This window comes from Rhineura floridana, chromosome 9 (assembly GCF_030035675.1).
Source record: "Rhineura floridana isolate rRhiFlo1 chromosome 9, rRhiFlo1.hap2, whole genome shotgun sequence".
Lineage (NCBI taxonomy): Eukaryota > Metazoa > Chordata > Lepidosauria > Squamata > Rhineuridae > Rhineura > Rhineura floridana.
The window spans coordinates 90,895,195-90,911,461 of NC_084488.1; the positions used below are offsets into that span (position 1 = coordinate 90,895,195).

At 40.4% G+C, this 16,267-nt stretch overlaps 1 protein-coding gene across 1 annotated transcript; it reads right to left on the bottom strand.

The window, feature by feature from the left end:
- Positions 1–42: 42 nt before the first annotated feature.
- On the bottom strand, positions 43–15,355 carry RRH (retinal pigment epithelium-derived rhodopsin homolog). The gene is given in 8 exon segments (XM_061582944.1): positions 43–78; positions 81–147; positions 2,285–2,465; positions 4,151–4,317; positions 5,787–5,937; positions 6,896–6,998; positions 12,015–12,205; positions 14,833–15,355. Coding segments are annotated over 8 exon segments (1,002 nt in total). The 5' UTR covers positions 14,939–15,355.
- Positions 15,356–16,267: the final 912 nt, after the last annotated feature.

Genomic DNA, 16,267 nt, shown 5'->3' on the forward strand with positions numbered 1-16,267 from the left:
ACAAGGAAGTAAATACAGAGGCAATGCTTTCCATTAGCATCCTTATGCAATTGTGCTTTGAGATACACTCATGGCAAGAAGACATTGTTGATTGTTATCTCCTGCTGTGTCTGACATCGGACCATTGCAAGGATAGCCCTTCGAAACCTGCAGGAGGGAGAAATCATTTTGGTGTTCGATACTGGCAGTCAGTGCCAGTTCCAATTTTTTTTAAGGGTGGCAAGATGTTTCACATCTTGCCCTCCTTGAGTGTGCCCACTGCCTCTTTCATACCACTCAGCGGAGGCTGATTCATTAGGGCAAATGAAGCACTTCTTTCTTACAACCAGGGGTGGCTCTACTTGTCATAGGCTCAGGCTCCACCTACTGTTGGTCTTCCTACATTCTACCTTCCCAATGGTAACAGCCACCACTGTTGCCATTGTCAATTCACTTGCCTCTCTCTGTGGGTCCAAACCATACCCCATCTCCCAGAGGGAGAGACAAGATTGCAGAATTTCCTCCTCACTCTCCTTGCTCTGTCCACTGCTCACTTGCTGTAAGAGGGAGGGAAGAGAAAGCAACCACAGCAAGGAGGACCTGAAAGAGGGATAGGAGGATCCAGTGACTGGAAATGGGGACCCCGATGAGGCATGGGCTTTGGTAGGTGCCCAACAAAGCTGACCCCTGCTGGAAGTTCATCAAGAATTAGTCAAAGCAATGTTTTAAAATCTTTCCAAAATTATCCCACAGCAACTGGCCATTTTTTAAAAAAGCATCCTCCTCTTCAGATGTGCTATTCCATAGACATAAGTGTCCAACAATGATCTTCCTATTTTCATTCTTCATATATAAAGACCATCTAAAGAAGCTTACAAATTTTACAAGGAAATAATGGGTTCTTTATCTTAAAAATAGAAAAATCTAACTACAGCTACCTGTGTAGAATTGCCAGTCCTTACTGTGTGAACACAGAGGTGTATTTAAAGATCTGCAAAATTATACAAATATAATAGACAACTGAGGGCCAACCAAGTTACATGTGACCTTAGTCATGTGCGCAAAACAGGCATGCTTAACCTGGCCACTTATGTTTTGTAGAAAAAGCATTTGTGGGCCCCCAGACTGGAATAGGTTGGTTTTCTGCTGAAATATTAACCCCCTTCTGTAGGCTTTTTGCCCCCCTCCATAAGTGCTTGTGACAACCCTTTCCAAGTTCCTAGTGAGTACAACCAGGTCCACTCTGCTAGTTATATTATCTCCCTTACTGAAAATAGATGTCCCACCTCACCTGCCTTTTGTACCCTCTCCTAGGTTACTGACAGCCCATGAGGTGACTGCCAAAAATAGCAGTAATATAAATATTGAGTGTATGTCCCAATATGTCTTTATGTGCATGACCAAGTTTTTATGGGTCCCAGCATTGTTTTTAAAGCTAGTTAAACCCTAGCATTAACGAGGTTCAGCCAGTATGGTAAAGCAAAAAGGAAAACTTTCATTTTAAACCAAGGACTGAGTTAGGTCTAGCATGTACAGCTGGCCCATAAACACAATAGTTACACTGTTACAGATTCAACGTTTCCCGGAAACCTATCTCTCAATGGTTCCATTTTTAACCTTTCCCCTGTCCTAGCACCTCATAACACTTTCATTCCTGCCTATTTTATTTATTTATTTATTATTATTTGATTTATATCCCGCCCTTCCTCCCACCAGGAGCCCAGGGCAGCAATTCCCTTCTCTACCTTTAATCCCAACCCAAACTGATCTTAACTCTCATCTAACTAACTTCATTTCAGCCCCAGTCTCAACTTTCCTGCTTACTGACAAAGCTGTCTTTTTATACCCTCCACTCCTTCTGAAAATTCAGTTTGCAGAATTAGCTACTGAATTGGCTACAGAATAGAGCAGATCCTAGGCCTGTCTGTCATAGTGCTATCTTCTGTAAACAGCACCTTCAGGGTCAAGCAACAGCCAAGTAAGGGGTCATTTTCAGCTCCAATTCTGATTAGGAGCACATTCCATGAGCTTCACTGTCCATCAGTCTAACCACTCAATCACACTGGCACTCTAATCTTTAAAATTATTTCATATTGTCTCCTCACAGAATCTTTAGCTATATGTTGTGACAGAAATGCGCTCTCTCTCTCTCTCTCTCTCTCTCTCTCTCTCTCTCTCTCTCTCTCTCTCTCTCTCTCTCTCTCTCTCTCTCTCACACACACACACACACACACACACACACACACACACACACACACACACACACACACACACACACACACACACACACACACACACCACTTACTTTTTGTTTGCAATGACATAAATACAGGGATTATAGAATGTAGAGGACTTGGCAAATAATGGTGCTATGATGGCCATGGCAGGAGAAATTTTTCTAGGATCTCCAAACGAAGACCATAAGCACACAATAGAATATGGAGACCAAGCCAGCAGGAACATTAAAATCATGACAACAGACATCTGTAAAAGAAAATGAACATGTCATAATGTCTCAAAATATTTGCAGTTTTTAGCATCTGTTTGATCATTTCCTCAAATCTTCATTCTATCTAGCTTCCTTATTTTGCTAAGTGTCCACCTAAGCCCTTAACTATTGATTTATTTCTGTGTAAGAGTATGTAGGACTGGGATATTTATTTATTTATTTATTTTATTTAATTTATATACCGCCCTAAGCCCGAAGGCTCTCTAAACCCAAAAGCTATGTGCAGTACAGCTAAAGTTGAATGCAATGGTTCACATCATTAAATTCTAGCACATTATTAAGTATGTGCTGAAACAAAAGATATCAAATTTGAATATTTGTCTAATAATAGTATTATTACTAATAATATTTTGGAATGTGCACATGCTGTTCGAACACTGACAAAATCCTAATAGGCATTACATAATTTTCAGGATCATATCTGCTACTCTAGTTAGTATCTGCCACTATTTGATACAATAAGCCACAGTTTAGGATCAATTTTTTAAAAAATAATCCTGTTCAGGGTACAATCATGTTATGTGCTGTTGTTTTCAGGGCCTCCAAAATCAGCAGCAATCTCAGGCTCTCTATTGCCAGAAGCTCTGACTTTCTCCCACCTGAACATTTTATATAATATTTGTGTTTGGCATGAAAATAATGGTGCCAAACACAGAAGTGGGACAGTTCCTGTTCACAGAGCTTATAAATCAAACCACAGAAAGACAACAGAGGGAAATGGGAAACAATAGGAGGAATTTATGGTGAATGAATGAATGAATAAAATTTATTTCGGTCATAGACCAGCCAGAGGAATTTATGGTGTAAAGTGAGAAATGCTAGATGTTCCACTGAAATGCAAATTAAAGTAGAGGCTCTATATAGGTAATATTTCATAACAGGAACTACCTACATCAGAGGTGAGGAACCTGTGGCCCTTCAGATTTTTTAGACTCCAGTTCCCATCATTCCTAGCCAGCATAGCCAGTGGTGAGAGATGATGGGAGCAATATCTAGAGCGTCACAAGTTCCCCATCCCTGGTCAAGATTTTCCCTTAGGTTGGCCAGTGAATATTATTGTCTAACCTTCCTCAACATATAGATATATGCTTAAGCCCTCTTCAGGCACTTGTCTTTCAAGAGAAGGAAACACCAGGGGGGGGGAGAAAGCAGTGGGGATGTGCATGCTAGCTCAGCTCCACTGTCACGGTTCTGGTTGCTTTTCACAAATTCTAAAATCCATGGGGAGTCTCTGTGAGGCTCTCTGCTTTGGAAGTTCACTGTCCAAATTGGGAATAGCAAAGTGAGGGAAAGCCAATGTGTTTATCCTCACTGCCTTCCCCAGACATGTTTACTTAGCTCAGAAAAAGAATGCTTGAAGATGGTTACAGACAAGAGAACCATGCATAGCCTTGAGGAAGGACTGTAGCTCAGTGGTAGCGCATCTGCTTTGGATGCAGAAGGCCCCAGGTTCAACTTCTGGCATTCCCAAGTAGGGCTGGGAAGGACTCTCTGTCCGAAACCCTGGAGAGCTGCTGCCAGTTAGCATAAGCAATACTGAACTAGATGGACCAATGGTCTGTATAAGGCAGCTTCCTATGATCCTATGATTTCGCTTTAGCTCTAGTATGCAAAAGATGTTCCTGGAACAGAAAAAGAAACTCTGCCAGAATGACCATATCTTTGTCACATCTACTTGATCAGACCAATCTATGTTGATGCTCTCAAAACATCTGCTTCTGGAATACCGTTTCATAGTTTGCGAAACATTGTAGTAACAGTAAAACATGACCAATAAAGGGATGATAAAATTAACAGTGACCACAGACATTGTGTAAGAAACAAAGGATCTGAAAGTGAAAAAAACAAAGACGATGTCTAAAATAAACACCACCTCTCATTCTGGTTTTATTGTAAGATTGGAGACAGAAAAACATTTTTATAAGATAGTCTAAGAAGTATTTTTGATGCTACATAACAGCAGCAGCACTTGGGCCCAGTTTAGACATTCAGGCTCAGATACCTACCTAATAGGAAGTATGTTCCATTTAATTCAATGGCACTTACTTTCAGGTAAACATAAATAGGGGTTGTAACATCTGTGTGTCCCACACAATGGTCCACAAGTACAATTGCTTTTTGCTTTTGTCAGTAGTTAGGGGGTTACTCAGACTCTCTTGAGTCTGTGTTGCACTCTGACCTATTCACAGTGCACTGAAGGAGACTTTAAAATAAAGTTTTTTAATTAAAAATATTTAAAATATCAATCTAAATCGTCAAATAGAATTTCAATACAAAAATCAATACAATATAACAAAATTCAATGGAAAATAGTTACTTATATAAAGGTTATTATTCTAACTACATTGTTAAGACAATGTTAACAACCCACAGGTAAGTATTGTAATACACAGGGAATATAGGGGACTCTTTTCCTAAGCCTATAAAGAACATCATTTAAGTATTACTAGTGAGCAAGGCTACATATGCATCCTTGGCTTTCTGCTCTCAGGCATTATTATCAGGTCAATGCAGAATTCCCTGGCCTTGAGACATAGCCATCCCAGTGTATTCAGAGGGCTTACTCCAGGGCTGGAGTCCATGTGGCTCTCCAGATGTTGTTGGACTGCAACTCCCATGATCCCTGCCCACTGGCCAAGCTATCTGGGGCTGATGGAGTGCAACAACAACTGAAGGACCACAGGTTCCTCATCCCTGGTTTACTGGCTCCAGCTGCAATCAAATCCATGGCTTGGAAAAGTGACCCACAACCAAGATACATCAAGCTCTGATTCTTTCAAGTTATCTGAAGCAGAGGAGGAACATGTGCTGACTCTCACTTCCATCTATCACACACCTCAAAGAACATGTGAAGGGGGTGTTTCCTGACAATGCTTGAGGTGTCAGTTCATGTGATTCCTCCCCGTGGGCCTCTGGATAAGCAGTCATGATTATGATATCCAGGTCCAGAGGCAGTATACCACTGAATACCTGCTGCTAGTGAGCAACAAAAGGAGAGACTTCTTGCCTTAACACCCTGTTTGTGTGCTTCTTAGATGCATCTAGTTGGCCATATCTTCTGGAGTAGATGGGCCTTTGATCTAATCCAACAGGACATTATTTTATGTTATGCCCGGACCATCCAGTTCACATGTTCTTGGAGGGCAAAACTGAGCATGGAAATCTCTCTCATCCGCTTGACAAGCCCTTCCCCCCCCACTTCCTAATATTTGCACTATTTGTGGTGAGGCTGCACTGACGCAAACACAGCACAAATTTATGAACACACATGGATCCTGCTGAACGATTCAAAACATACGCGTCATTTCTTCTCCAGTTTACAGTACAGGTAGCTCCAGTTGGATCTGGGCCATAGCTTGCCCAGCCCACAATAGGCATGGAGGCCCAAAAGACTGCATTAATCCAGGCAACAAGAATCAGGATTGCATAGTTGTGAGCAGTAAGTCTACCAACCTATTGACAAAACACACAATATTACCTCTACTTATTCTCTCTGATCATTTACAACTATGCTAAGACAAAACATTTTTTAATGATAATAAAATGTATAAATCTATAAACATACCAAAATCAATCTGCAGCTGTTTACATCATGGGAAAGCCCACACAGATATTAATACTCAAACTATATCTTGACTTCGCAAAATTAATGAATTGAGAACATTTCTCTTCCATCTTTATAAAATCAAAAGCCAAAACTAGAAGTTCACCCCCAGAGGCAAAAGATAATGAAGAGCAAATATCTGGGTGGGGAATCTGACCTGTGCCCCCCCTCCCGCTGATGGTGTGGACTCGCAATTCCCCTGTCAGAATGGCCACTGATCAGGGATGCTCAAAGTTGCAAGCTAGAGATATCTGGAGTGCCGCATGTTCCCCACAACTGTCATAGACTATTCACTACTAGGATTACCCTGCACTTTCTTTCATTTATATCACATCTTTCTTTTAAGATGGAATTCAGGGCAACATATATAAGACTCCCAAACAGTCTCTCCCAAACAGACACTGACCAGACTCAAATCTGCTAAGGTTCAGCAAAGTTGCATCATCATGTGCCTAATCATAGAATGTTAGAGTTGGAAGGGATTTTGGAGGTCATGTATCCCAACTCCCTACTTAGTGCAGGGACTAGAATGCAAGAAGCATAAAATAAGTGAGATTCTCATGCATGCATCTTCATCTTTTTCCACTTCTCCTTCTCAGACCTGGTACACCCAGCTAGAAATATGACATGCTTGTATAAAAGTCATCAAACCTTTTCATGCAAAATCAGATTATACTGAAAACAAAGTAATAGGTTTATACAAGAAGATACAACCAAAATCTATTTTGGATATAAAGCAGAAATTTATACTGGATTTTATAGATGTGAAATACTGTATTTTTGTGCCATAATATGGAATTCCATACCTATATGGGGCTTGCAGATTGTCAGGTAACGATCAATTGCAACAACAGTAAGTAAGCCAATACTTGCCATTCCAAAGAAGATATTTAAAGCAGCATAGATCTGAAATTTGAGAAATTATATCATTTTCAAAGAATAAATCTTTATTTTCAAAGGTTTGAAATCCTGCTCCTTTTCACTATTATTTGAACATTATTTTGGAATCTATTTGGCTATTTGTTTAATGCACTACTAAGCAGCTTTTGTTTAATTGTGCTATTAATCGTTTCAAGCTATTCAGTTAAGGCAAACTTTAACATCAATGAGCTTATGAGATCAAGACAGTAACAGCTGTCAAGAAGGCATTTACATTCATATTTAGGAAAAAGGTGCTTCTTAAAAATCTTTTCCCCCACTAAACAAAATATTCCCTCATCTGCATCGGATCCAGGAGATACAAGCCAAATGGCTTTCCTTTCTGGAGCTGCTTTACTCCCATCATCTACAGCAGGGCTGGAAAAACATGGGGTGTCCAGGGTTTGTTGGACTCCAACTCCCATCAGGCCCAGTTACCATGGCCATTGGTCAGGAATGATGGGAACTGTAGTCCAGCAACATCTGGGAGGAGTAAAGATTTCCCCGCTGGCCTACAACTCTGTTCCATTACTTTATCCAGAGCCACCCCTAGGCACCAGGAAGCGGGGCAGTTGCCCTGGGCCCTGTGCTTTGGGGGCCCCATGCTTGGCGATCTGCTCACCAGCTGGCTCCTCCCTCCCTGCCTGCTCGCCTTCACCACGCCAGGCAGGGCGCAGCGCTCACTCGCCCTCTTTCTCTCCACCCGGGACAGGGGCTCGCTCACTTGCCTGCCCGCCATGCCGAAGCTGCCGTCACCGCCACTACTCCTGCTGCGGTCAGTGAGTGGTAGCCGCCCCGGGACAGCAAGCTGGGCCGACAGTTCCAGGACTGGTGCCTGCGCACCTACGGCAACTCGGCCAAGACCAAGACGGTGACCGGGAGTAAATGTGGGGGGGGGGGGAACTACGGTTTTGCCCCAGGCCCCGCATGTGCTAAGAGAGGGCCTGACTTTATCCCTCAGGTATTTCCCCTGCTTAGCCCTTCTCCATACTCACCAAGACTTTGTTCCTCATCTTGAATGGAGAGCTGTGGCAATAGTTGCTCGCTCCAGTTCATGTCTAGCCACATCATCACCAACATATGTTACCCACCCTTCACCCAGAGGCCTCAAGGTAGGTTACAATTTTAAAGTACAACATTACAAACAATTAAATGCCCATTGAACTCACTCAGGAAGTGTTGGTAGCCTTGGTCTCCTGCCTGGCCAGATTTCTACCTTCCTATGGCATTATATTTATGTTACATTATATTTATGGTGTGGCATTAATTCCTGTATTGTTATAATATTTGCTATTTGCTTTTTATTATTATTATGGTTGCATTATTTTGTTTGAAACTGTTTGCAATTGTTTGCTCTTGTTATAAGTTATTTCAATTATTGTGTTTTTTTCTTGTTGTAAGTCGCTTTGAGTTCTATTGTTGAAAAAAAGCTACTAACAAATGCCAGTAATAAATAATAAATAAATATAGGAAAATGTTATACTAAGTCAGAGCACTGGTACATCAAACTTAGGAAGGGCTGTTGCTCAGTGGTAGAGAAGGCCACAGGTTCAATCCCTGGCATCTGCAGTTAAGGCCAGTAGAGAGCCTGCCTGAAACCCTGGAGAGCCACTGCCAATCAATGTAGACAACACTGAGTTAGATGGACCAGCAGTCTGACTCAGTACACGGCAGCTTCCTATGTTCCTGTTGTCTGCTCTGGCTGGCAGTAGCTCTCCAGCAGAGATCTTCCTTTCCATCTACTACCTGATTCATCTAACTGGAGGATACTGTGGACTGAACATGGGGCCTCGGGTACGCAAAGTGTGTGCTCTGCCACGGAGCTTTGTTCCTCGCCCATCAGGACATCTGGATATCTAATGCCACTAATGTTCCTCACAGCTGGAGGCTGTATACACTCCATACATTTAAAGCTTATGACTTTCCAAAAATAATCCTGGGAATTGTTGTTCTGTGAGGAAGAAACTACAGTTCCCATGATTGTTTGGGGGAAGCCACACACTTTAAATGTGCTTTAAATGTATAGTGTGTACACAGCGTGAACAGCAAGGCAGTGCTAGGAGCCATAAGTCCTCCTCTAGGTAGCCACCTAGTGGCAAACCCAATTGTTTGTGTTCTAATTTACAGCTCACTTCTAGCTTGCAGGGGGGTAGCAAGCAAGCAAGAGCTTTGCACTATCTGAAAGACTGATTTATTGTGGCATGAGCTTTTGTGAATTAGACTCTCTAGAGCTATTAACTGTTGGAGAGCATCCTTCCTGTACTCCTGTTTCAGGGAACTCTTCAGCATTAAAGTGGAGGGTACAACGAATAATAAATGGAATGGTCTCGATAAGCATGTAGGGATCAAGTGTACTAATTCGGCATTGGAAGCAGCCTTGTACCAAATCATAGAATCATAGAATAGTAGAGTTGGAAGGGGCCTGTAAGGCCATCAAGTCCAACCCCCTGGGCAATGCAGGAATCCAAATTAAAGTATACCCGACAGGTGGCTGTCCAGCTGCCTCTTGAAGGCCTTCAGTGTTGGAGAGCCCATTGCCCGTCTGGGTAATTGGTTCCATTGTAGTATGGCTCTAACAGTTAGGAAGTTTTTCCTGATGTCCTGTCGAAATCTGGCTTCCTGCAACTTGAGCCCATTATTCCGCGTCCTGCACTCTGGGACGACCGAAAAGAGATCCCAGCCCTCCTCTGTATGAATCAGACCACTTACACATCTTGCCCCATTTCTTCAGACTGGCAGCCGCTTGTCCTAGTCTCAGGCAGACGCCTTTCCCATCACCTATTCCCTGATCCTAATAAACAACAGCAACAGCTTTGTTACCTGTCCTTAAAAAGAAGGTCCCAGGGTAGATGATAACAATGTAAAATAGAACTTTAAAAACAGTTTAAATAATCTACCATCTCAGCTAGAGGGGATCCTAAAATATATATATTTCAAGTGTAAAAGGTCAGGATAATCTAGAGATGTTGAGGCTTGAACTTGAAAACTTCTGCATGCTCTACCATTGAGCTATGATTCCTTCTTTCCAAACATTCATTAAAAAAAAATCATGAGGACATGTCAATATGTGTCAAAGAAGCAACCCACTCGTTATTGATCATTATAAACTTAACAGTGTTTTATTTCAAATGAGAAGTAAGGAAGAGTTAATCACAGGTCAATGAGACTTCTGATCATGCTACTATTATAGTAGTAAATAGTATTACTGCTGCTAGTAGTAGGTGGACATAGTCCCACTTCTTATTTGTGCTCTAGGCCAGCATTTCCCAACTTCCCAACATTTTTGCCTGTATCCTACAAAATACACCCACAGAACACTTGCTCATTTAATTCCATTTTGTTTCATAAAGGCATTATATGTCTTCCAATGTTAATTTTAATGGAAATAATTTATATAGTTTACCTTATCCAATAAAATATCACATTGTAACAAGTCATAGAGATTATGCACATACAAAGGTGAGGTCTGTGCAATTTAGGGACAAGGCCACCTGAGGGGTGTCAGTTTCCTTTCTTTATCAAGGACTTAATACAGAAGCCCTGATCATCAGAGATTCCATTTCACCTGTGAAGTTAGTGTGCAGAAACAAGTCTCACTGAGTTCAATGAGATTTACTCCCAAGTAAGGCCCCAATGCCTGAGAGTAAACATCACTGAACTCAGTGGGACTTACTTTTGAGTAGACATGTGTAGGATTGCACTCTTAATGGGATTAGGGCCAGGAGGTTAATTTGGCAGAACTATTTTAGCTGTTTGCATTTCTTAAATTAATCTACATGTTTTATCTGCCAAACAGTCAAAGATGGAAATGTCACTGAATGTTAATGCAGGCTTGATCATGACTACATAAATCTAGAAACACCTGGACATAAAATTCTGCAGCAGAATAATAGGGACTCAGGGTCAGATAAGGGATGGAAGTAGGGTTGCCAGGTTCAGTCCCTGAGACTGATCCTGTATCTTTAGGAGAAGAGAAAGTCAGCCAAGTCAGTGCAGGTGTTCTCGCAACCCTGTAATGAGAAAAACTACATGGTGGAATTCTCCCTTCCCTCTGTACAACTTTTAAAGATACAAAAGAACTCTTGGTTGCCTTCTCATGTTAGAGACCATTTGGGAAAAGACTGGGGAAAAACTGCCAGCATTGTAATGCCTTTATACAAGTCTATGTGTACCATTCTAGTCACTGCACCTCAAAAAGGATACTGCAAATCTAGAAAAGGGCAACCAAAATGATCCAGGGAATGGAGCAAGTCTCCTACGAGGAAAAACTTATGTTTGTAGTTTAGAAAAAGAGGGAGTGTGGAGAGGGCGGACACATGAAAGAGGTATATAAAATTATACATGGTGTAGAGAAAGCAGTCAGAGAGAGGGTTTTTTTCTCCCTCTCATAATGCTAGACCTGGGGGTCATCGAATGAAGCTGATTGTTGGTAGATTCAGGACAGACAAAATAAGCACTTCTTCACACAATACATAATTAAACTATGGAATTCATTGCCACAGGATGTAGGGATGACTGCCAACTTGGATAGCTTTAAAAGGAGATTAGACAAATTCATGGAGGATAAGGCTGACAGTGGCTACTAGTCACAATGGCTATATTCTCTCCCATATCATAGGCAGGGTGCTCCTGAGCTCATGTCCTGCTTGTTAACTTCCCAAAAGCATCTATCTGCCTGGCCACTGTGAGAACAAAGTGCTGGACTATATACTGTATGCCTTTGGTGTGATCCAGTAGAGCTCTGCTTAGCTTCTCATGACAATAGCACAGAGAAGTATTCTTGGGTGTAAATCATGCCTCTGCTGTAACATATGAAATGTCTGTTAGGTCTGCATCAATAGGAGGCAAACGTTGCTATTGTTCATGGTCAGAAATGAACGTGAAGAACTGCTGGAAAAGCCTAAATACAGCTCCCTTCTTACATGCATTCAAATTTTGTGCACTCTAGCTTGAACAGAGTTAACTACAATACATTTTGGTCTTTCATTTCTAATGTCTAAGTACCTGGCAACCAATGTAGCCAAACTTCCAGCTTCCATGCAGATCTGATGCCGCAGACATGGGGTAACCAATCCCACTCACTCCAATGTCAGTAAGAGCCAGGTTAATGATAACGGCATTGGTTGCTGTTCGAAGTTCTTTGTATTTATCAAAGATGCCTAGTACAACTATGTTACTGAGAAGACTTATGACTCCTATTAAAAGACCAAAAAGGGAAACTAAACAATGACAAATAATATTGGCATTCTGAAAAAGCAACTCTATTATGTCTAATTTGAAACTCCATACAATTTACAAAGGATTTCCAAACATAGCTTGTCATCCTCAGTAAAACATTTTCTTTCACATTTCTACATTTCTAAATTGTTTTTATATTGTTTTAAATTTTAAAATTGTGTTTTAAATTGTTTTTAAAATATGTGTTTTAAATTGTATATTTGTTTTAATGTTTTTGATTGCTGTAAACCGCCCAGAGAGCTTCGGCTATGGGGCAGTATACAAGTGCAATAAATAAAATAAAGAAATAAAACGTTGAGAGTTACTGAGTTTGAGTTATTTGCATCAAGGATTGCCAACATGGTGCCCATGGTCACACATGCTCAGAGGCCTTCCCTTGCAGCCACAGTAACCTTTCCCCTTCCCCTCCCTCCCACTGAAATTAGGCTTGAAAGCAGCATTCACTGTTGTAGCCAACTGAATGAACTGCAGTGTGTGCTCAGGTTGCAGTGTGCTCATGACAATTACTCCAGTTTGCAAATGTGCCCACAGCCCCCCCAACATTTGCAACATCTAATGTACATCAACAAGGCATTGCAGTTCAGAAGACAGCTACTTACTTTCTGTGCAGCTTTTGCATCCACACAATACAATTTAAGCAAATCTAGCAACAACAACAATTAATTCGTCACCTGCGTATACCTTACTCTTCATTATAAATGGTCAGATTATCTGCAGGTACCCAGCATATCTATATGTTTTCATCCTACACATCCTTGTTTTAAGGATCTTAAAACACAACCACAGAAGATAGCGGAGCATGCTCAGCATTTCGAGTGCAAAACAGACTCAAGAAGCAGTGCAATTAAACAGAAAATCCTCAGATTTTCTCTTTGTTCCATTTGTCAAGTTGAAACTAATGACAACTTGAATTGGAGCAGAACATTCCAGCAGTAAGCTTCAATGGGGCATTAACTCCTACGCAGTTTCAAATCTGTTATATGTTGTCACATTGCCAGTAGAGCTCAGCGAGTCTTCACTTAGAAGGAAGACAGGTCTAAGAAAGCTCCTGCAAAATTAATTGTGATAAGACTGGCAAGGGGGGTACTTCTCCAAGTAAAATGGTTTGAAGCATTAATGATCCTGTTGCTACAATGAAAAGCATTGATCTTTAAAAAATATAGCACTGTTCAGAAGCTGAAATACTGTTTACCAAGATTTTTTTTTTTTTTTTAGAAAAATGACATTTTATTTGAGAAAAAAAATGCAATATACCCAACATGTGGTAAATAGCAATCTACTCACAGAAGGTGGAATGTTAGTTTGATGTGGAAAGGAGGAGGCAGCTTTTGCATCTCTGAACTCCGTTGTTTTGTTTCATGAAATAGCTCCACACATTTCCAATAGAGCCGCTGCTTCAGTCAAGAGACAGATGTTCTAGCACTTTGGAAACTAATTGAAATTTCGTATGCAACAGCCTTCTTCAGAGGCAAAACTCATGCCAATGGCTGTTGTATGTGTCACAATAAGCTGGTCAGTCTCTAAGGTGGAAGAGCATTCTGTCTTCTTGCTCACACTGGCCACCTCCATTAGTCAAGAGACACAAGTATAGTCAATTATTTTTCTAAATACTGTATCCTATATAGATATATGTCCTCAGTAAAACCTATAGCTGAAACAAGAACCAATAGTTTGGGCATCTTCTCCACTAGCAATTCCAAATTCTCCCATAAAATGTACATAAGATTACATTAGGTGGGAGCCAACTACAACCGGTCGATGCACAAAGTTATTTTTTTTATAAAAAATCTTCCATGAGCACTGCCATAGAAAGGATAGAGAGTAGGGAGTCACAACTATTGAAATAGCCAGTTGCTTACTCCTTAAGAATAGTTTTGATGCTGTCTTGGTTAATCATTTGTTGGCCATCTAACCTACAGTACCACATGAAGCTGGAGCAGAACACCCCAAAATCAACAACACTGAGAGGAATATTCTCTGAGCTCTCAGACCATCCCAGCCTAGGGCTAGTAAAAAGCATTTGATACAGAGAAGAGAACATAGGATTGAGAGCCAATAACACTGCATGCTATTTATTCCTGGAAGTTACAGGTTGAATCCAGACTTAATCATGCTTAGAGTAGACAGACTGAAATCAGCGTGACTTAAGTTGATCTTGAGTAATAGATTTGGTCTCCTCTAAGATTAATTCTGGATCTATATGATAAATGGCTCCCCAAAACAGTGAACGTACTTCATTATGAATATCAATGTATCACATTAATTTCTTCTGCGAGTAGACATGTATACTTCTATGTACAAGTTCTAGTATACTCAGAAGTATTCAACTGAATTTACTTTCAGGTAAGTGTGAATAGCACTACAGCCTTAATATGCATGTTCAATACTTGTTTAAGAAACCATAGCTTTAGATTATATTTTTACAGCATCACATTAGATTACCTAAATGTAGACAAGATTTAGAACAAAGCTGGAAGAAAAGATCAATTGGCAGCTTTGCCTTCTTTTGCACTTATATTACACCTAATTCCTCATCAAGTCCTAAATCCCATTTTACTTTTTCAAATTCCATCAACTTTCATACCTGCTGTTATCAAATAAGCTGCGACTATGTTATGTTCAATCTGTGAAAAGGATGAATGAGGTTCATTTTCACTTTCTGTCAAGTTAGCCGATTCATTCAAAGGCATTGCAGGGGAAAGAAAACTGGGAAATATCCTCCAGAGTTATCCTGTAAAAGGCCTTTCAAAAAGCATTTATATCCCAAGCATTGGCAGGCAAATTCTTGTCCTGTAAACCTGACTATAAAAGTTCTTCACTACTGAAAAGCTCCCACTAGGATTTCCACTAAAAAGCAAAGGAATTTTACATTCCCAGCCTATGAAAAGAAAAGGGTTTAGTTTAACAAAGAACAGCACAGAGCCGTGTACACATTTGTTAACAAGATGCTTATGGTTCATAGCCTTATTACTAAAGATATTAGCACTCAGATTGGTCTCACACTTTGTACTTCAAACTTTGGTTATTATTGTTGTTCTTTTAATGTTACAAACAAGACCTGACCGCTTTTTTACTTTGTTCAGAATTCTCAAGTTCCAAGATGCACACAATAAGCAATCAAGCAAAAATGTTTGTATCTTAAAAGATGGGGCAACACTTCTCAATTTCAATCAAAATACAGTCTATCTGTAATGAGATTTTGAAGTTCCACACTGTAATTTGAAATCCCAGTTGGAAATATCTATAATGTATGTTTTGAGAAGATACTTTAAGCCAGTTAAGATTATTTGTCCACTGAATTGTCTACATCATGCTTTGCATCGAAAAGTTCCTATATCCAATTCCTAGCATCGCATCTCCAATTAGAACTGGGAAAAGACTCCCATCTGAAGCCCTGAAGAGCTACTGCTATTGACTGCCCATAATACTGAGCTAGCTGGACCATTGTCCTATATTCAGTAATAGGCTAAAAAAAACCCTTGCAGTTTAAGAACATACCTATAGCCAACAGATATCTCTATCAAACTTGTGTTTCAAACTGGAGGTTATGTTCTATTTCTATTCTGGGTGCATTATTTATTTTATTTATTTATTTATTGCATTTATATACCACCTCATAGCCGAAGCTCTCTGAGTCGTTTACAACAATTAAGAACATTAAAAACAAGTATACAAATTCATTAATAGGCAAAAAACCTTGCGGTTTAAGAACATACCTATAGCCAACAGATATTTCTATCTATCTTTAAAAAGCAGGGAAATTGGGCAGCTACAGTGAATGCAGCAGGAGAGCAGGAGACCTGACCTCCTCTCTGAGATATTGTACTGCTCTACAGATTGCATTGGGCTCCTGCTGGGAGGAAAGCCGGGATATAAATAAAATAATAAATAACTAAAAACAAATGTGTCAAAATGCAAACACAATTTGGGTTGGCCTTTCACAGTCCAATCCACTTGCTGTGTAGCTTGGAAGAATTTGGTAACATGTGCCTCTGAGCATATGGTGAGTGGTGGCAACA